The sequence below is a fragment of the Spermophilus citellus genome, assembly GCF_964194105.1.
Source record: "Spermophilus citellus genome assembly, chromosome: 5".
NCBI lineage: Eukaryota > Metazoa > Chordata > Mammalia > Rodentia > Sciuridae > Spermophilus > Spermophilus citellus.
In genome coordinates this window covers 47,544,074-47,564,605 of record NC_138186.1, presented here as the reverse complement: position 1 = coordinate 47,564,605, position 20,532 = coordinate 47,544,074, and the positions used below count along the sequence as shown (strand labels likewise).

General features: G+C 53.1%; 2 protein-coding genes across 6 annotated transcripts; both read left to right on the top strand.

Moving 5' to 3' along the window:
- Positions 1–963: 963 nt before the first annotated feature.
- Positions 964–3,469, top strand: ZBTB12 (zinc finger and BTB domain containing 12). Its single transcript, XM_081294138.1, has 2 exons — positions 964–1,250; positions 1,739–3,469. Exon 2 carries the CDS (start codon positions 1,759–1,761, stop codon positions 3,136–3,138), a length of 1,380 nt encoding a protein of 459 aa, XP_081150264.1. The 5' UTR covers positions 964–1,250; positions 1,739–1,758; the 3' UTR covers positions 3,139–3,469.
- Positions 3,470–5,225: 1,756 nt separating this feature from the next.
- On the top strand, positions 5,226–20,322 carry EHMT2 (euchromatic histone lysine methyltransferase 2). 5 transcript variants are annotated; one of them, XM_081294089.1, is made up of 28 exons: positions 5,226–5,300; positions 5,947–6,013; positions 6,108–6,314; positions 6,410–6,663; positions 8,657–8,741; positions 8,838–8,878; positions 9,135–9,290; positions 10,972–11,109; positions 11,200–11,314; positions 11,472–11,573; positions 11,785–11,933; positions 12,025–12,168; positions 12,252–12,487; positions 12,567–12,749; positions 12,861–12,943; positions 13,363–13,469; positions 13,567–13,689; positions 13,775–13,876; positions 14,865–14,969; positions 15,095–15,249; positions 15,340–15,507; positions 16,197–16,341; positions 16,631–16,708; positions 17,081–17,196; positions 17,312–17,398; positions 18,824–18,902; positions 19,064–19,239; positions 19,818–20,322. In XM_081294089.1, the coding sequence occupies exons 1-28, from the start codon at positions 5,259–5,261 to the stop codon at positions 19,996–19,998; spliced, it is 3,624 nt and encodes a 1,207-aa protein (XP_081150215.1). In that variant the 5' UTR covers positions 5,226–5,258; the 3' UTR covers positions 19,999–20,322. The 5 variants fall into 5 exon arrangements, 4 of the variants coding, with proteins under 4 accessions (XP_081150215.1, XP_081150214.1, XP_081150212.1 ...); XM_081294088.1 differs by lacking the exon at positions 11,472–11,573 and having other exon boundaries at positions 5,230–5,300; XM_081294086.1 differs by lacking the exon at positions 5,226–5,300 and having other exon boundaries at positions 5,364–6,013.
- Positions 20,323–20,532: the final 210 nt, after the last annotated feature.

Sequence of the window (20,532 nt, the reverse complement as noted above, 5' to 3'; positions counted from 1 at the left end):
GTCGTGGGCTCAGTCCTCAGCACCACAAAAAAATAAATATAAAAATAAAGATATTGTGTCCGTCTACAATTAAATAAAGGAACAAAATGTGCTGATGGTGAAGCTGTGCCAAAGAAAGAGAAGGCCAGCTGCAGAACTGAGAGGAGGTTTTGTTTAAGGCAGTGGAGCATCTGGAGAAGAGGCTAAGGATCGGAGGAACTCGTGCAGAGGAACGACAGTAGATTCATACTAATATAAATAATAGCATAATTAGAAGAATTAGTCCTCTATGGTTGCCTATATAGTAAAGGTGAACTGGGCAAGGTCGTCGACAGCACGGAGATAATTTCAGTTATGAAAATGGAGGGGAGGACGGGTGTGATCTGTGACCTGAAATGGGGAAAAGCTGAGAGTACTGGATTATCTGGCTTTGTGGGAAATGAAATCATCTTTTAGGCCAGGAAGGCTGAGATGATTACTAGCTTCAGAAGACTTGGAAAAGTCTGGAAGTGTGATTGGGAGAACTATGCACATACTCATGATGCACACAGGGCAACAGCGACCCAAAAGCACTGATAGCCGTGGGCTGGCCTGAACCTCTGGGAGGAGTTGTAGCTGTACCCGGGGCCTCACTCTGCACAGCTGGACGGGAGTGTACCACCCCTAGGGAGCAGGTGGCAGAGCCGCCCAGGAAGAGCCGGGACACAAGCGCGCGCTCTGGGGGGGCGCGGAGCAGGAGGGGCGCGCGGGGGCGCGGAGCGAGCGCGGGCCGCCGGGAGCGGGGGGCGGGCCCGAACAAGCGGGCCTCTGCGCGGCACTTGGCACGCACGCGCAGATGGGCCGCGGGCCCCAGAGGCAGAGAGGAGGGGGAGCAAGAAAAGAGGGGGGTGTGGAACGTATTTCCGCTCTGGCGGACAAATAATCCTGGCCAAAGGGGAGGCACGGCTGTCCGGCCCTTTAACCGCGTGGGGGTGCCAGTGGAGAAAGGGGGGTCGGGAAGGGGGGGATCCTGCTCCTTTAATTCCCTCCCCTCTTCCTCCTCCCTGAGTCCTCGCCGACGCCGCCGAGCGCGGGGCCTGGAACACACGGCACGAGCTGCCCCCGCCCCTCCCCCCTTACGCCCACGCGGAGCCGGCCCCGCGCGCGCGCCCCGTTCACCCCCCGCGCCTGCGCGCTGCCCAGGCCCTGCCCGTGTGTGTGGGGGGCGCTGCCGGCCCCGGGGGGGTGGGGGAAATAGGGGGGAAAAAAAACAGCGCGCGGAACTCGGCCAGGTGAGAGACGCGTGCACTCAGGGTCGTGGGCTGGTGGGGGGGGCGTGCCACGGAGCTCTGAGCGTGGGAGGGGGGCGTGCACGACGCGTGCAGGCGGCGGGGAAGGACGTGTAAAGGGGGATAGAGGGAAGGAAGCAACGGATAAAGGGGGCGGGGTGAGAAGAGCGTGCAACCCTGGTCACCCTAGAGTCCAGAGCCCCAGGATTCTGTCCCCCTTTCTTCCTCCTTCCCCTTGGGCGCGTGGGCTAGCCCCTGGGTCGCGGGCCGCCGGTCTGGGGGTGTGGACCGCTGCCCCGCCCCCAGGAACCACGCCTCCCTCCTCTCCCAGGGCCAGCGCCTCCCGGGGGTTCGGGGAAACTGAGGAAAAGGCTTGAAGACTGGGAGATTGGATGCTGGGGGTGCCGAGCAAGAATGGGAGCGAGAGGCCTGGACCCCTGGCTTCGGAGAGCCAGAGACCTTTGTCTCTGACCGGTTTCCTTCCCAACCAGGGTTGCCCACTCCCGCCACAATGGCCTCTGGGGTGGAAGTCCTGCGCTTCCAGCTGCCGGGCCACGAGGCTGCTACGCTACGGAACATGAACCAGCTCCGCGCAGAGGAGCGGTTCTGCGACGTGACCATTGTGGCCGACAGCCTCAAGTTCCGTGGCCACAAGGTCATCCTGGCTGCCTGCTCGCCATTCCTACGAGACCAGTTCTTACTGAATCCCAGCTCTGAGCTGCAGGTCTCCTTGATGCACAGTGCACGCATCGTAGCCGATCTGCTCCTTTCCTGCTACACTGGTGCCCTCGAGTTCGCAGTCAGGGACATCGTCAACTACCTAACGGCTGCCTCCTACCTACAAATGGAGCACGTGGTGGAGAAATGCCGGAACGCCCTCAGCCAGTTTATTGAGCCCAAAATAGGCCTTAAAGAGGATGGGGTCAGTGAGGCTAGCCTCGTGAGCAGTGTCAGTGCCACCAAGTCCCTCCTCCCTCCAGCCAGGACCCCAAAGCCAGCCCCTAAGCCCCCACCCCCACCTCCTCTACCCCCTCCGCTCCTGCGGCCAGTGAAGCTGGAGTTCCCTCTTGATGAAGACCTGGAGCTGAAGGCCGAAGAGGAGGATGAGGACGAAGATGAGGACGTGTCAGACATCTGCATCGTCAAGGTGGAGTCTGCCCTCGAGGTGGCGCACCGGCTCAAACCCCCTGGAGGCCTGGGAGGGGGTCTGGGTATTGGGAGCTCTGTAAGCAGCCACCTTGGGGAGTTGGCCCAGAGTAGCGTGGCCCCCAGCACTGTAGCCCCACCACAAGGTGTGGTGAAAGCCTGCTACAGCCTGTCGGAGGACGCAGAAGGGGAGGGCCTGCTGTTGATCCCAGGAGGCCGGGCCAGTGTGGGGGCCACCTCAGGCCTAGTGGAAGCGGCAGCGGTGGCCATGGCTGCCCGGGGGGCGGGGGGCAGCCTTGGGGCAGGGGGCAGCCGGGGTCCCTTGCCAGGGGGTTTCTCAGGTGGAAACCCCTTGAAGAACATCAAGTGCACCAAGTGCCCGGAAGTGTTCCAGGGCGTGGAGAAGCTGGTCTTCCACATGCGTGCGCAGCACTTCATCTTCATGTGCCCGCGCTGCGGCAAGCAGTTCAACCACAGCAGCAACCTCAACCGCCACATGAACGTGCACCGTGGCGTCAAGTCGCACTCGTGCGGCATCTGCGGCAAGTGCTTCACACAGAAGTCTACACTGCACGACCACCTCAATCTGCACTCGGGAGCGCGGCCCTATCGCTGCTCCTACTGCGATGTGCGCTTTGCCCACAAGCCTGCCATTAGGCGGCACCTCAAGGAACAGCACGGCAAGACCACTGCGGAGAACGTGCTGGAGGCCAGCGTGGCTGAGATCAACGTCCTCATCCGCTAACTAGCGGAGCCAGCGTGGAGGCCAGGAGGCTGGGGTCCCTGGGCTGGGTGGGAAGAGGGGTTTTACGCCCAGGAGAATTGGGGGGTGGGGAATCTGGGGCAGACACATCCCTAGGGAGGGAGGGAGGAGATTCCTTGGAAAGAAGACCCTGCCTGTCAGCAGAAGAAAAGGATGGAGCTGGGGACAGGGTTCTTTGACAACACCAAGGGAATATAGGGTCCCAAAGAAAGATTTCTTCTTGTAGAGGTGCATGGATATGTGGAGGGAGGGGAAGGGTCCTATACAATAAGGAAAAGCAAAGACTGGAAAATGTTTTTTCCTGGCTAAGGCTGCCCAGGAGAAGGTTCCAACATTCGTTGAGGTAGGGGTGGGTGGGTGGGAATTGGGAGGGTATTTGGCAGGAGGCAATTTACTTGCTCCTGTTTAGAATAGATCTTGGGAGAGGGAGTGGTAAGGGGAAACGGTTACTGAATCCAGAAAAGGAACGGGGGAGACAGTTCTTGCATGCTGGGGAAATGGGACTGTGGGTACAAGGCTCACCAAAATTGAAGAACAAAGTAAGGTGCCAGGTAAAAAAACTAAGGTGAGCATCCTGGGTAGATATTGGGAAGTGGGGGTACAATAGCAAGAACAACGAATAGTGGAGGGGGTGGGGGGCAGGGCACATAGGAAAAGGACACAAGGAGGGCTGTTAGCGGGGAGGAAGAGGAGTAGAGACATACAGTATTTTTTAAGAAAAAACGTATTTTTTAGGATTTTTTCTGGAGTTGGGGTTTTAGTTTTTCTGCTTTGTTTTCCACGAAATAAATTTTTTTTTCTTTATACTCTGGCAACTGCGTGTATATAACTGTCCACCCTAGACAGCCTCTCTCTTTGATGTTGTGTGCTCAGTAACCAAAAGTCACAAATTCACACAGGTCCCATGCCCAAAGGATCCCAGTTTTACACAGGACATAGATTGTGACAAATGAGCACCTCTGGCCAGGAAGATACACTCCTCCAGTTCTGCAACCTCAACTTATAGCCAGATACCTCATAGCACAAGTGACTGTCATCTGTAGTGATACACAAGTTGTTCCCCGACCTGCTGGATTTGGTATCAGTACCAATAATGGGCTGCAGGTGGCTATACCCACTGAAATTGCAAATACACATCTGTGTTTTGGCATTTTTGTCTGGGGGAAATGGTTCATGTCTTGGGGAAAACTAAAAACCCACTAAACTTGCATAGGATGTGGGGAAAACTACATTTCCCAGAAAGCTCTGGAAAGTTCTTAACCAGAGAACTACAGTTCCCAGAAGGCCTGGAATTGGCCTCAGATACCCCATACCTTAACTACCTGCCTGTGTCAAATACTGTTTGAAACCATACATTTATTTCCAAACTTTGACTAAGATGTAATGCCTTCCGGGATGGCACTCTAAATCAGAGTTGTGTATCTTGATGTGTGCAATTCATACATAAACTGTCAGTTAAGCTATGACCCACGGAGTGCCTCTATTCTTTAGGAAAAATGATTACTTACAGTAGTCACTCTCTCGGGCCGCCGGGTTTACCTGGATCTCTAGCGCATATGGTGGCGGAACACGCCTGGCATAAGCAGAAGAGACATTTAGCCCCAGGTTTTCAAAAGGGAACGCCGCTCCAAGGGGCATGAAGCAGCCTGCTAGAGCCAGCCAATAGTATAGGTGTCCTCCGCATGTCCCTAACGCTCCCTTCTTGCTCGATAGACAGGCGAGGACCAAATGAGGCCGAGCCTTCTATCAGGTCGCCCAGAACTAGAAAATACAGAAAAGCAATCAGAGTCAGGAGAAGCACAAGAGAATCCGAAAGCCAGGAGGGACAGACACTCTGCTTTTACAAGTGAGGATAGAGAAGCCACACCTGGATCCAGACTTGCCTCACCCTTAGTTCTCTGCAGAGCTGAGGCTGGGAAAGACAGGAATTCAGACCCGCAGTCCCCAGTTTAGGACAGCCACTGCCATCTCCGAGGCCGCTCTCAGGGGAAAATGGCTAGAATGCTCGTAGCGGCTCCTTTAAGCCTCCTCCTCGCCCCCCCTCCCTCGCCCACGTGACCCGGGGCGGCCGCGCGCCGGCTCGGCCCCCCGCGCAAGCGGCGATGGCGGCGGCGGCGGGAGCTGCAGCGGCGGCAGCCGCCGAGGTGCGGAAGGGGAGGGGGAGAGGCGGGTGCATGCCCGCGCGCGCGCCCGGGGGAAGCGCGCGCCCGTGCAATGCTCCGGGGGTGCAACGGGGCCGGGGGGCCCGGGCGGGACTTGCAGCAATCCAGGGGGCCAACACCGGGGGCGGATGAGGGGACCAGGGGGTGGGAGGTGGGGGGAGTGGGCACGGAGGCGCGCGTGCAGCCGCCGGCTGCCCCTGAGTGGGCGGCGGGCGCCGGGGCTCCGGGAGCACGCGCGAGGGGCACGAGGGGCCGTCCACCGGGCTGGGGGGCAGCGGGCGCTGGAGGGGTTGGTGCCCGGGGTCCCCGCGGCCTGGGGGACAAAGGGGGAGCGGCGCGTGCAGCCGGGAGGAGGGGGCGGGGCCGGGGCGCTGAGGCCCCGCCCCCTCCCCCTCCTCTCCTCTCGGCCCCAGAGATGCGGGGTCTACCGAGAGGGCGGGGGCTGATGCGGGCCCGGGGGAGGGGTCGTGCGGCCCCTCCGGGCAGCCGAGGCCGAGGAAGAGGGGGCCCCCATAGAGGAAGAGGTAGGCCCCGGAGCCTACTCTCTCTTCCCAGGGCCCAGGCGTCCTGGGCCCCCCAACACCCTACCGGGCTGACCAGCCCCCCTGTCCCTTGTCTCCCCTCCCAGGGGGAGGCCCCCGCTGAGATGGGGGCACTGCTGCTGGAGAAGGAGCCTAGAGGAGCCACCGAAAGAGGTGAGTGGGGTGGAAAAGGGCCCAATTAGCCCTTCACTTTACTGACAGAGGATCCCCAGAGTCCTCAGCCCTGAACTTTTTCTCTTCCCTACAGTTCATGGCTCTTTGGGGGACACCTCTCATAGTGAGGACACCCTGCCCAAGGCCAACACCGACTCCCTGGAACCTGCTGGCCCCTCATCTCCGGCCTCTGTCACTGTTACTGTTGGTGATGAGGGGGCTGACACCCCTGTAGGAGCTACACCACTCATTGGGGATGAACCCGAGAACCTGGAGGGAGATGGGGGCCGAATTCTGCTGGGTGAGAGGAAGGAGAGTCAGGGAGTGAGGGTGGGGTTCTATGACTCTGCTGCCTTCTTATCTTGCCTCTGCCTATCTCCCTGTCTCTTTTTCTAGGCCATGCCACAAAGTCATTCCCCTCATCCCCCAGCAAGGGAGGTGCTTGTCCCAGTCGGGCCAAAATGTCAATGACAGGGGCAGGGAAATCGCCCCCATCAGTCCAGAGCTTGGCTATGAGGCTACTGAGTATGCCAGGGGCCCAGGGAACTGCAGCAGCAGGGCCTGAACCCCCTCCAGCCACCACCAGCCCAGAGGGACAGCCCAAGGTACACCGGGCCAGGAAAACCATGTCCAAACCAGGAAATGGACAGGTAAGGATGAGGGGATGGAGTGGAAGTGGGAGGAAATGAGGTTATCCATGGTAGAGGTGTGTTTTGGTTTTTTTTGTTGTTGTTGTTCTTGTTGTTAATATAGTTTAGCTTCAGGCCCCTTCGGGTTTTCACAGATTTACCAAAGGGCTGCTATGTGTTAAATATTAGGTTGGGCTGGGCTTAATCTGACTGATTCTCTCTTCCTGGAGTTTGTATTCTTGGGGGAAGGGTGGTAAGAATAGAAAAGAGGCATGTTGAAGATTTATTTATATAGTTTATATCCTAGTTACTTTTTATGATAATGACTATGTAAAGGAAGTTCCAACCTCTCTACTTTTCTACTTGAAAGCAAGTCCTGCAGGAAATTTTTCATCCCTTCTTGGAACTGCCTGTTCTATACCCCCACACACACAAACACATACACATACATACATACATACACAAGCTCTGTTTATTTATAAAGTCTTTACTGGGAATCTATCCTGAGAAGGAGATGAGGGCCACAGAAATGTCAGAAGAGGAAAGTGAAAAGGGTCCCCAAATCCTAGAAGATTTACAACAAGGTGGGCTTTTTGGATTGGGGGTATTATTTTTTTGGGGGGGGGTGGTCTTGTTTGTTTTTGTGTTACTCAAGATTAAACCCAATAACATTCTAGCTCAGAGCTATATGCCTATCCATTTTTTAAATTTTGAGACAGAGGCTTGCTAAATTGCCCAGGCTGGTCTCAAACTTGTGATCCTCCTGCTTCCGCCTCTTGAGTAGTTGTGATTATAGGTGTGTGCCCCATGCCTGGCTATGACAAGGTTAAGGACTCCCGGAATTCCAAAAATAACATAAAAATTGCCTTATAATCCATTTTAAGTGGACAATTTAATGGTGTTAATATTCATAATGTGTAACCATCAATCTTCATAACCCTTTTTACCCTGTAAAACTTAAAACTACATGTCCATTAAACAATAACTCCCCATTCCCTCCTCCCCCAGCCCTTGGCAATCACTATTCTAAGAGTGTCTCTTAACTACCTTATACCGTACACTTATTCAGTATTTTTCTTTTTGTGACTGGCTCATTTCATTTAGCATAATGTTTCCAAGATTCCTCCATGTTGTCATATGTGTCAGAATTTCCTCCCTTTTTAAGACTGAATAATATTCCATTGTTCATACATATTATCCCTCGATATCCCAAGGGGGATTTATTCCAAGCCCCCTTATTGATGCAAAAGTCCCTGAATGCTTAGGTCCTTTACATAAAACAATTTAGTATTTGCTTCTAAGGTACACATATCATCCTTTAAGTCAGCTCTGGGTTATTTTTAGTACAACTTAAGTGCTTCATAAATAGTTATTACATTATAATGTAATGACAAAAAAAAACTGCATGTCCGGTATAGGCAAATTTTTTTTTAAATATCTTTTGGCTTCAGTTTGTGGAACTTGAAGATACAGAAGGCTGACTTTGTGAACCACATTTTACTTTGTCCATTTATCATTCGGTGGACACCTGAGGCCAGGCCTGGTGGTACATGCCTATAATCCTATTGGCTTAGGAGGCTGAGGCAGGAGAAGCGCAAGTTCAAAGCCAGCTTCAGCAAAAGCGAGGCGCTAAGCAACACAGTGAGACCCTGTTTCTAAATAAAAAAATACAAAAAAAGGTCTGGGGATGTAGCTAAGTGTTTGAGTGTCCTTGAGTTTAATCCCTGGCACCCCCACCCCCCAAAAAATGGACACCTGTGTTGCTTTCACATCTTAGTTATTATGGATACTGCTGCTGTGACTGTAGGTGGGCAGAGACCTTTTAACCTCCTGAGTTTGTGTTTTCACACACCTCCTCTTGGAAAACAGCAGTTCTTGTTTTTGCCACTTATTGGTTTCTGGAGCTTAATTTTGGAGGAGTGGTTCACCATGCCCCACTGAACTTGAGCTCCAAGCTAACTCAGGCAAAACTGCAGGTTCACTCCAATCCTAAGCCTGTTTCCTCTCGCCCCAGCCCCCAGTCCCCGAGAAACGGCCTCCTGAAGTACAACATTTTCGTATGAGTGATGACGTGCACTCTCTGGGGAAGGTGACTTCAGGTCAGTGCCCTTCCTGACCCCCCCCCCACCTCCGTGATTTGATGTGGCCCATCCCTGGGGTGTACAGTACAGGTTTTACTCTTTTTCTCATTACAGATGTGGCCAAAAGAAGGAAGCTGAACTCTGGAAATGGCCTGGTGAGCTAGAGGGAGGGAGCAGGGTCTCTCCATCTGGGGGGCTGTTCCAAAGGATCCTAGAAATTGGGGCTATAGCCTGTCCTCAAGAGAAATGGGGGTGAAGGGTTGGAATGTAGCTCAGTGGTAGAGCACTTGCCTAGCATGCACAAGGCCCTGAGTTCGATCCCCAGCACTGCAAAGAAAAAAAGGAGGGAAAAGAGAAGTGGGGGATTGATGGAAGATGCCTGTAGCCTCAAGTTTTTTGATCTTTTTCTAGTCAGAGGAATTGGGTTCTGCCCGGGGTTCAGGAGAAGTGACCCTGGAGAAGGGGAACCCCAGGTCCCTGGAGGAGTGGGAGACAGTGGTAGGCGACGACTTCAGTCTCTACTATGACTCCTACTCTGTGGATGAGCGCGTAGACTCTGACAGCAAGGTGAGCCAGAGCAGCCTGCCCTCTGCAGCCAGGGAGTCCCCTGGTCCGGGGCTCGCTCTCCAGTCTTTTCCTGTTCCCCCTTTTCTTTCTTTTTATCTTCTCAACACCTGCTAATCCATGACCCCATGCTATCTCCCTCTGTTTCCAATGTGTTCCTCCAACCCATTTTATCCCTTGCTCTCTCCACCAAGATGCCCCCCCATCCTGTACTTCAGCTTTAACATCCCATTTTGTGGTTTGTTGGTGGTTTACTTATTCTCTAGCTCTTTATTCAGTTTTATCTCACATGTTTATATGTGGTTTTGCTTTTTATTTAACATTTTATCATGGAAACTTTCAAGTATATACAAAGTGGAGAATAGGGAACCCCCATCATCAACTCCAGTGGCTATCAACACACAGCTGCTCATCTATACCTCTCCCAATACACACACTGGCTGGATTGTTTCAAAGTAAGTCTCAGGCATCATATTGTTTCATGTAGAAATGTTTCCACATGTATCTCTAAGTATAGAGTCTCTTTTTATTTTTTTAACATTACAAAATTACTATTTTCACACCCCAAAAAACTTAGCAGTAATATCTTAACACCATTAGACATCCTGTCAGTGTTTGAGTTTATTTGGTTGTTTCAAAGTGGGCTTTTGGCAAGATCCAAATGTAGACCACATGTTGATTTGATTGACATTTGTCTTAGATTTCTTTTGATACAGATTTCCTCATCTGTTATTTATTTACTGTTATTTATGTTGGTACTGGGGATTGAACCCAGGGGCCCTTTACCATTCAGCTATATCCCCAGCCCTTTTTATTTTTTTTTTATTTGAGACAGGGCCTCACTAAGTTGCTGAGGCTGGCCTCAATCTTGGAATCCTCCTGCCTCAGCCTCCTGAGTAACTAGGATTATAGACATGTTCCACCACATCTGGCTGTGTTCCTCATTTTTTCACTATTTATTTGTTGAAACTAGATCAGTTGTCCAGCAGAATTCCTCACACTTGGAGTGGCTTATTATTTTGTGTGAACAGATTAAGCTGATAGTTCTAGAAGCATGATTGTACTTTTTTTTTTTTTTTTTTTTTTTTTGGTAAGAAGACTTTTGATAGTGCACCCAGGTTCTTCCTGTTTCCTCACATTAGTGACGTTATCATTGACCAGTGGCAGGTTCAGGTGATGTCAACCTGACTCCTTCATTATAGAGCACCTCATTAACTTTTTTAATTTTTTTATTTGTTTTAATTAGTTATACATTGATTAACTCTTCATCTAGTGTTTTCAGCAGCCATTAGCAATTGTACCAATTTTCAGCAGCCATTAACAGTTGTACCAGTTGTACCAATTTCATAAAAGCAGTATCACATGGTATTTGTTTCCTGAAATTCCCTTTTTGTATTTCCTATTATGTTGCCAGAATTCACACTACATTTTTACTTGCAACTATGGCACCCTTTACCTTCTGTATAGTATTCCATGTTCCCATCTTTATCCAGCCCTTTCCCTTCTCTTCTGCCTACATTTGCCTTTTCCAAGGAGCCATCTTGAGTAATGCGGTGATAGTGGTGTTTTTCTTTACCCTACCGTATCATCTTTAGTCCTGGGGTTCTACCTCTGCCCAGTTCTCCCCAGGGGAGGGCTAGGACCTGGAGGTCAATGTTTCCCCAGCCCCACTTTTCTCTCTCAGTCTGAAGTTGAAGCTCTGGCTGAACAACTGAGTGAAGAGGAGGAAGAAGAGGAGGAAGAAGAGGAAGAAGAAGAGGAGGAGGAGGAAGAAGAAGAGGAAGAGGAGGAAGATGAGGAATCAGGCAATCAGTCAGACAGGGTAAGAGTAGATGTGGAATGGAGGCCTGTGGGGCCAGAGGAGCAGGGTGTAAGGTTGGGGCCAGATCCCCTAACCCTTCCTCCTTCACAGAGTGGCTCCAGTGGCCGGCGCAAGGCCAAAAAGAAATGGCGGAAGGACAGCCCGTGGGTGAAGCCATCTCGGAAACGTCGGAAGCGGGAGCCAGCCCGGGCCAAGGAGCCACGAGGTGAGGGGGCTCCTCTGCTTTGGATCCCCTCCTCCAGCCCCCCTCCCGTCCCCAGAGAGCACGCACGTACGCACACGCTCATGCATGTATACCTGCATGTACCCACACGTCCAGGCACTGTGAGCTCGCACTCTCACTCTCTCTGTCTCTGTGTCAGGAGTGAATGGTGTGGGCTCCTCAGGCCCCAGTGAGTACATGGAGGTCCCTCTGGGGTCCCTGGAGCTGCCCAGCGAGGGGACTCTGTCCCCCAACCACGCTGGTAATTGCCAATTGCCCGGACAAGGAGCCACTAGGGGGCGCCCACAGGGCTGGAGGGACGGGGAGGAGGGGGGTCCCCTGCCAGCGCTGGGGTATCCATGGCAGACTTTGGGGTTCTGGAGCAAGGAGGGAGAGGTAGGGTGGGTAAGAGAGAACCCTCAAAGTGGGTGAGGGACAGGGCCTCCCTCAGCTTCCTTTTTCCTCTGTCCAAGGGGTGTCCAATGACACATCTTCACTGGAGACTGAGCGAGGCTTTGAGGAGCTGCCCCTCTGCAGCTGTCGCATGGAGGCACCTAAGATTGACCGAATCAGTGAGCGAGCAGGGCACAAGTGCATGGCCACCGAGAGTATAGATGGAGAGGTGGGCCCATGGGCTGGTGGGAGAGGTCCTTGGAGAGCCAGCAACAAACCCCAGACTCACCTTTTGTTCTCACCCATCTTCACTACCCCAGTTGTCTGGCTGCAATGCTGCCATCCTCAAGCGGGAGACCATGAGGCCATCTAGTCGTGTGGCACTAATGGTGCTCTGTGAGACCCACCGTGCCCGCATGGTCAAACACCACTGCTGCCCAGGCTGCGGCTACTTCTGTACGGCGGTGAGTGACCGGTGGTGCAGACAGGCAGCCTGCCCCATGGGAGAGGGCTCTCGGAGCCTGACTGTGTCCTCTGCCTGCCCCAGGGTACCTTCCTAGAATGCCACCCAGATTTCCGTGTGGCCCACCGCTTCCACAAGGCCTGTGTGTCCCAGCTCAATGGGATGGTCTTCTGTCCCCACTGTGGGGAAGACGCTTCTGAGGCCCAGGAGGTGACTATCCCCCGGGGTGATGGGGGAACCCCACCAGCTGGTACTGCAGCCCCTGCACCCCCACCCCTGGCCCAAGATGCCCCAGGAAGAGCTGATACTTCCCAGCCCAGGTACTGGCCTCCCTCTTCCCTCTGCCTGTTCCCTACCCCATCCCTCCTGCCCCTTAGACATTAAAACCTCCTCTCACAGTGCCCGGATGCGAGGGCATGGGGAGCCCCGACGCCCACCCTGTGATCCCCTGGCTGACACCATCGACAGCTCAGGGCCTTCCCTGACCCTGCCCAATGGGGGGTGTCTCTCGGCAGTGGGACTGCCACCAGGGCCAGGTCGTGAGGCCCTGGAGAAGGCTCTGGTCATCCAGGAATCAGAGAGGTGAGTGGGTGTTAACTCTGAGGACAGCCAGGGCTGGGACCAGAGGAGCAGGTACTGCAGCTGATGTTGAATTCTAAGCAACCCACCTTGTCCCCCTCCTCCTTCCGGCAGGCGGAAGAAGCTCCGATTCCACCCCCGGCAATTGTACCTGTCAGTGAAGCAGGGGGAGTTGCAGAAGGTGATCCTGATGCTATGTGAGTGTGCCACTTACTCACTGAACACCGCCTTTATATCAGGCCCTGGGCTCAGGGCCAGGAGGACAGCCACAAAGCTCAGTCCTTACCCTGAAGGACTTAGCATGGTTGGGGAAGGACCATAACCCAGGAAAGTGGGGACATGGGTGCTAAGTTCTCTTTTGCGTGTTTATACATGTTAACTCAAACCTTCCCAGTATCAAGGCACAGAAGCAAAGTACCTTACCCATTGTGCAGCAGTACCAAGGGGCAGGGCCAGCCTGAGGGAACTCTGGCTCTCTGCTGAGTGCCCTGACAGAGGCAAACACAGGATGCCCAGCAGGGGGCCTTAAGGAGCCTTCCTACAGGAGGTACCATTGCCTCCTAGCTTGCTTACCACTTGTTCCTCCCTCTTCTGGTATGGCGGGCTCTCCATGCAGTGGACAACCTAGACCCCAACTTCCAGAGTGACCAGCAGAGCAAGCGCACGCCCTTGCACGCAGCCGCCCAGAAGGGCTCCGTGGAGATCTGCCATGTGCTGCTGCAGGTTAGCAGAGCCCAGCCCTCTGCCTCATTGACCAGGTCTTGGACCCCTTCCCCTGCCCAGCCTTGCATGGTGCCAGCCCTACTACACCTCCTCGCAGGCTGGAGCTAACATTAATGCAGTGGACAAGCAGCAGCGGACACCGCTGATGGAAGCCGTGGTGAACAACCACCTGGAGGTGGCACGCTACATGGTGCAGCGTGGTGGCTGTGTCTACAGCAAGGTGCAGCAGCAAGGAGTGGCCTCTAGGAGCCAGGGTTGGGCTCAGAGTGCCAACCAGAGGACTTATCTGCCCATGTCTCCCTCAGGAGGAGGATGGTTCCACCTGCCTCCACCATGCTGCCAAAATTGGGAACTTGGAGATGGTCAGCCTGCTGCTCAGCACAGGACAGGTGGACGTCAACGCCCAGGTCAGCAGCCTGGGCTGCACACCCTGCCCAGCCCCTCTGGGTTCATCTCTAAATGTTTCAGCTTTGTCCAGGAAAAGCCCTTTGAAGTAGGCTCCTATGTTCTCTGATGTGGCCCATAGCCTTTGAGAGCTTTTTGGCCTCTCAGCACATTTCCTGTCCAGACTCAATTTCTCTAAAAATTCTTTTGTTTTTTACATGGGAAATAATTTGTAGTAATTACAATCTGTTTTCCTAGGGGTGTTTATTGCTGCTGAATTGTCACAACTTCTAAGACTTTGTAATGGGCAGATCTAGGAAATAGTGTGGATGGGTTTTTTTTTGGGGGGGGGGCTTGTATCATGGATTGAATCCAGGACACACTTAACCACCAGGCCACATCCCCTTCCCTTTTGTATTTTATTTAGAAATAGGGTCTCACTGAGTTGCTTAGAGGCTAAGTTAAATTGGGGAAGCTTGCTTTGAACTCACAGTCTTCCTGCCTCAGCCTCCCAAACCACTGGGGATTACAGGCATGCACCTCCATGGCCAGCTTGAAATTGCATGTTTTTGTTTGTTTTCGAGGGGTACTGGGGATTGAACTCAAGGGTACTCAACCACGGAGCCACATACCCAGCCCTATTTTGTATTTTATTTAGAGACAAGGCCTGAGTTGCTTAGCACTTCGCCATTGCTAAGGCTGGCTTTGAATTCTAAATCCTGCCTCAGCCGCTCAAATTGCTGGGATTATAGGCATGCACCACCACACCCAGCTAATAGTGTGTTTTTGAGGGAGAAAAATCACTTAATTCTCTGCAGCCTTAGGCAACAGGCACTGTTAATTCCATTTTATAGACAAGGAGGCCCACACATGATAAGAGACTTGTCCATGTTCTCCAAGCTTGTGGGTAGAGCTGGGATTCACAGACTGGCCTCTTAGTTTGTGTTCTTGACCATATGTACTCTGGTGAGCAGGGACAGTGGCCCGCTTCTTACTCCCTCTCACCCACAGGATAGTGGCGGGTGGACGCCTATCATCTGGGCTGCAGAACACAAGCACATTGATGTGATCCGAATGCTGCTGACACGAGGAGCTGATGTCACTCTCACTGACAATGTGAGTAAGGATTTGGTCAGGGTTGGGAGAAGGCAGGAGCAGGTACACCCTCAAGCCCCTGAGCAAATTGGAGGCTGCATTCAGGGATTCAGCCTCCCATACCACATCTTTTCTTTCACCCATAGGAGGAAAACATCTGCCTGCACTGGGCTTCCTTCACCGGCAGTGCTGCCATCGCTGAGGTTCTCCTGAATGCTCGTTGTGACCTCCATGCTGTCAACTACCATGGGGACACACCCCTGCACATTGCAGCTCGGGAGAGCTATCACGACTGCGTGCTGTGAGAACCTGCCCACCCCAGGCCCCTGACACTCCTGCCCCTCCTCCAACAGCTAGGGATACCATGCATAGGCTCCCTTTCCCTCCCTAGGTTGTTTCTGTCACGTGGCGCCAACCCTGAGCTGAGGAACAAGGAGGGGGACACAGCATGGGACCTGACCCCTGAGCGCTCTGACGTGTGGTTTGCACTCCAGCTCAACCGCAAGCTCCGACTTGGAGTGGGAAACCGGGCTATTCGCACTGAGAAGATCATCTGTCGGTGAGCTTAAGTCCCTCTGCACCCTGAACAACCAGTGTGCCCTCTCCCAGGCCCCATTACACCCTTATAACATCCCCCAAATCCTCCCCATCCCCCATCGAGCCTTATATTCACTCTAGTTGGTCTCTTGTTAGGGTTGACAAATACAGCAAATAGAAAGAGAAAAAAAAAATCTGATTGGATTAGAATTTCAGATGGGAGCTGGGCAGCTCCTATAATCCAGGTAGCATACTTTTTTTTTTTTTTTTTTTAGCATGAGAATGTCCCAGCTGGGCATGGTGGCGCACACTTGTAATCTCAGTGGCTCAGGAGGCTGAGGCAAGGGGATCACAAGTTCAAAGCCAGCCTCAGCTCAGCAGTTTAGCAAGGCCCTAAGCAACTCAGTGAGACCCTGTCTCTAAATAAAATATTAAAAGGGTCTGGGGATATGGCTCAGTGGTTACATACCCCTGGGTTCAATCCCTGATATAAAAAAAAAGAATGTGCCATGAAATATTTGGGACTAAATTATACTAAAGTGTTATTCCTGTTAATCTGAAATTCTAGTTTAACTGAGTATCTTGGATTGTATCTGGCATCCTTACTCCCAGAACCTCCCCTTCCCCATGCATAAGGAACCTCTTTACCCCTCTTGCATCTATGGGAGCTCTTCACCCCTGGTCCTTATCCTGTCTCTCCCACTTCTGCAGGGATGTAGCACGGGGCTACGAGAATGTGCCCATTCCCTGTGTTAATGGTGTGGATGGGGAGCCCTGCCCCGAGGATTATAAGTACATCTCAGAGAACTGTGAGACATCTACCATGAACATTGACCGCAACATAACCCATCTACAGGTAAGTGAGAGCCCTGGGTCCACCACAGAGCCACCAGAGCCACCAAGTACAGTTGGGCAAGTAGGGTGCTTTTCTAGGTTACATGAAGGTATCATAAATAGGAGTTCATGGTGGCTTTGGGGACACCCCTATTAGTAATATCTTAATTTTCTCTCAACCTGAGACCATCACAAACCATTGTCCTAAAACATGGGGTCCCAGAGAAAGAACAGTGCTGGGGTGCAGACAGCACTGGGAGCTGGGCCATTGCCGATCCGGGGTTAAGTTGACCTTCTGCCTCCCACCCCAGCACTGCACGTGTGTGGATGACTGCTCCAGTTCTAACTGCCTATGCGGCCAGCTCAGCATCCGCTGCTGGTATGACAAGGTACATACCCCTCACCTGGACCCAGACGCTCTGCCATTGTTCCAGAGGAGCTGGCTGATAGCACCAATTCCCTGGGATCTTGTTCTTCACCCAACCTGTCAGGGAAGTGATAGAGAGGGCAGGGCAAGGCTGAGGATTCCTGGGACACTTCCAGGGCAGATCTGGGCCTCTGCCTAGGTATATGCAAATCAAGGGTGATGCCTGTGTTTCCTGGTCTCTGACCTCAGCAATGCTGCGGCCTGCTCGACACCTCCCTGCCTCTGGGTTGAGATCAGCAGTGGGTTTTTCTATGTAGTGTTTGTTGGGGGTCTTGGGCAGCTAAGATGGGTCCCACACAAAAACCACTGTTCTCGCCTCGGGTCTACTCCCCAGGATGGGCGGTTGCTCCAGGAATTTAACAAGATCGAGCCCCCCCTGATCTTTGAGTGTAACCAAGCCTGCTCCTGCTGGAGAAACTGCAAGAACCGAGTGGTGCAGAGCGGCATCAAGTAATACCCCTGCAGCCCCCATCACCCGGTCTCACCTACCACTCACTGCCCCATCTCCTCTCCTGGGGCTTTTCCAGGTCCTTGCACCTAGTATCTCCCTCTCTCCCACCCCTAGGGTACGACTGCAGCTCTACCGAACAGCCAAGATGGGCTGGGGTGTTCGCGCCCTGCAGACCATCCCCCAGGGGACCTTTATCTGCGAGTGAGTCAGCTGGGGGTACCTTGGCACCTGTGGGGCACAGTCACTTCTGACTCCAAGCCTCCCTCTGCCCTCCTCCCTGATGGATCACATCTCTTCTGCCCACTTCAGCCAGCCATCTTTGACCTCCACCCCACAGCTAAGGACGGAGCCTACCTCCACTCTGCCCACACTGCAGGGCCATCCATCCCTACTGTCCTGTTTTCCCTTCCCTCCACCTCAGTGTATTTCCATACCTCACACATCTTCTCCCTGCCCTGTCTCTGTATGTCCTTGGGCAAGTTGCTTAATCTCTCTGAGCTTTAATTTTCTTATCTGTAAAATGGAAGTGATAACAGCAGCCTGCCACCTACTTAAGGGCCTGTTTATCTCCATGGCTTCTTTCTCTGCCTTCTACCAGCTGGCTCCCTATACCCTGGCCCTCAAACTTATTCCTTTGGCCTGGTAGGGGGAACCCTTGTTTGCCTATTCAAGGGACCATTGAGCTTCTCTCCATTATGTCTTCTGTCAAATTCTCAAACAAGTAGCCCCTTCCCCTTCCTCCTGGACCATCCTCCCCCACCATCTGCTCACTGCCTGTCCCTGCCAAAATCTGCTCTTACCCTCACCTTCTGCTGCAGCCGAAGCCACCTCACAGTCATTCTGCTGCACTCTTCCCCCCAATATGTGTCCCAGTCCTTATTCTGGCATTTGCCCATTCCTATTAGACTACCTGATCCCGTGATGCTGCCCTCACCTCTGCCCAGCCCATCCAAAATTGCTATCTACCATTTCCTCCTGCTGTCCAAATGTGGGCATTCTCACCCCCAAGCCACTCCCAAAGTTCCTCATTGCTTCTTCTCTTCCTGCAGCCCAGTCCCTCTTCTGTCACACAGCCCTGCATCGCCCACCACCTGCCCTGTGGTTCTAGGACACAAACCTCCCAGTGTCTAAACCCAGATAAACTTCCCCATCTGAGCCTGCTGTCCCTGGGTGCTAATGCCCTTAGCCACAGAGGCCCAGCTCTGTCTCCACACTCTCTAGGCTCTAGCCCTTTTCTCACCTCCCACCACTGTTTCTCCAGGTCTTCTGGGGCCCACAGGCTTCTGGGATTTCCCTCCTACCTGCCTATTGTTCCAGCTCTCCAGTGGGGACCCCAACTGGCAGAATTGTATCTTGGGTTGTGCCCTCACATACCTATCTATATCCCCCTTCCTCTTCTTAACACCCACCCCAGAGCCGGGGACTGCCCACTACCCGTCCCAGGCAATGTGTGCTTCTCTGTGTACCTGCTGTGCCTTGGGTCACCCACCACAGCCCCAGCGGTGTTGATCTGTGAGGTCCAAAGATAGTAATGGGGAATCTGAGGAATGAAAGAAGAGGATTCTGTGAGGTTGTAAGGAGAGACCGCCCTGCTCACCTTTAGAATCACTGTTTCCTGTGCAACAGGTATGTTGGGGAACTGATCTCTGACGCTGAGGCTGATGTGAGAGAGGATGATTCTTACCTCTTCGATTTAGACAACAAGGTAGGCAGGCAGCTTCTAAAAGCCCTGCTCCTAGTGGCTAGGTTTCTGGAGCCCCCTAGGAAAGGGAAACCTGGGAAGGAAGGACTGAATGGTCAATGCAGAGGGGATGACCGGGCAGGCAAGGTGGGGATGGATATGAAGAGTGATGTCCTTCCCCTCAGGATGGAGAGGTATACTGCATTGATGCCCGTTACTATGGCAACATCAGCCGCTTTATCAACCACCTATGTGACCCCAACATCATCCCTGTCCGGGTCTTCATGCTTCACCAAGACCTGCGATTCCCACGCATCGCCTTCTTCAGTTCCCGAGACATCCGGACCGGGGAAGAGCTAGGGTGAGGCATCTCTGGGCTCTGCCAGGAATGTTGGGGATCAGGCAGGGATTGAAGGGAGCTTCTCAGACTTTATCATACAAAGTGTCCCCTAGAGAGCTTGCTTGTGGTTTTTATTTGTTTGTTTGGTACCAGGGATTGAACCCTGAGCTTAACCTCTGAGCCACATCCCCAGCCCTTATTTTATTTTTTATTTTTGAGATGGGGTCTCACTAAGTTGCTTAGGGCCTTGCTGAATTGCTTTGAACTTTCAATCCTCCTGCTTCAGTCTCCTGGGCTGCTAGGATTATAGGTGTGCTCCACTGTGCCTGGCACTGGGGGGCTTGTTAAAACTGTCCTGAGCATCAGCAAGATTCTGATTCACTAGATTTGGGAGGGGCCCCAGGAGCCTACATTTCTAACCAGTTCCAAGGCAGTGCTAAAGCTGCAAGTCCATAGAACTTAAAAAGATTTAGAATGTATCTGGCAAAATGGGGCTGGGGACCTGAATCCTTCATGGGAAGTGGCATCCTCAGAGTCTTTAGAGTAAGGCTCTGGGTGCCCGAGTCCAGATTATACAAGCATCTGTGCTCCTCTGACAGGTTTGATTACGGTGACCGCTTCTGGGACATCAAAAGCAAATATTTCACCTGCCAGTGTGGCTCTGAGAAGTGTAAGCACTCAGCCGAGGCCATCGCCCTAGAGCAGAGCCGCCTGGCCCGCCTGGATCCCCACCCTGAGCTGCTGCCCGAGCTTGGCTCCTTGCCCCCTGTCAACTCCTGAAAATGGACCACACCCTTGTTTCTCCCCTGCCCCAATTGCCATCAGCTCAGCAGCTGCTTCTGCCACCTGCTGCCCACAGCCCAAACCTGGGGCACTGCCACCTTTCCTGCCGACTCCCCTTCACACATTCCTTAACCAGAGACTTCAGCCAGGCCCTGGAGGTCTGATGGCCCCTCTCCCAGAGCTGGTTCCTCCCTGGGAGCATGACTTCAGGGCTGGGCACCCCCATCTCCCATCCTCAGCTGAAGTTTGATGAATTGAAATATGGCCTCTATGCCAACTGGGTTTTTTGTTGTTCTCAATAAACTTTGGGTTTGGTAATAAACTGGGTGATTGTTGTAAGGATCTGAAGCACTCAGCCAGAAGGATGGTGGGTCCAAGGGGCAGAGCAGGGTGAGAAGCAAGCTAGGCAGCGGGAGGGGAGGGGGGGACTGGAGGAATAACTGGTCTAGTCAAGGACTTAAATAAAGACAATTCTTAACATTTAATCCTTAGGAGGGTGTCGGCCCAGGTATACCCCAGTTATGGTACTGC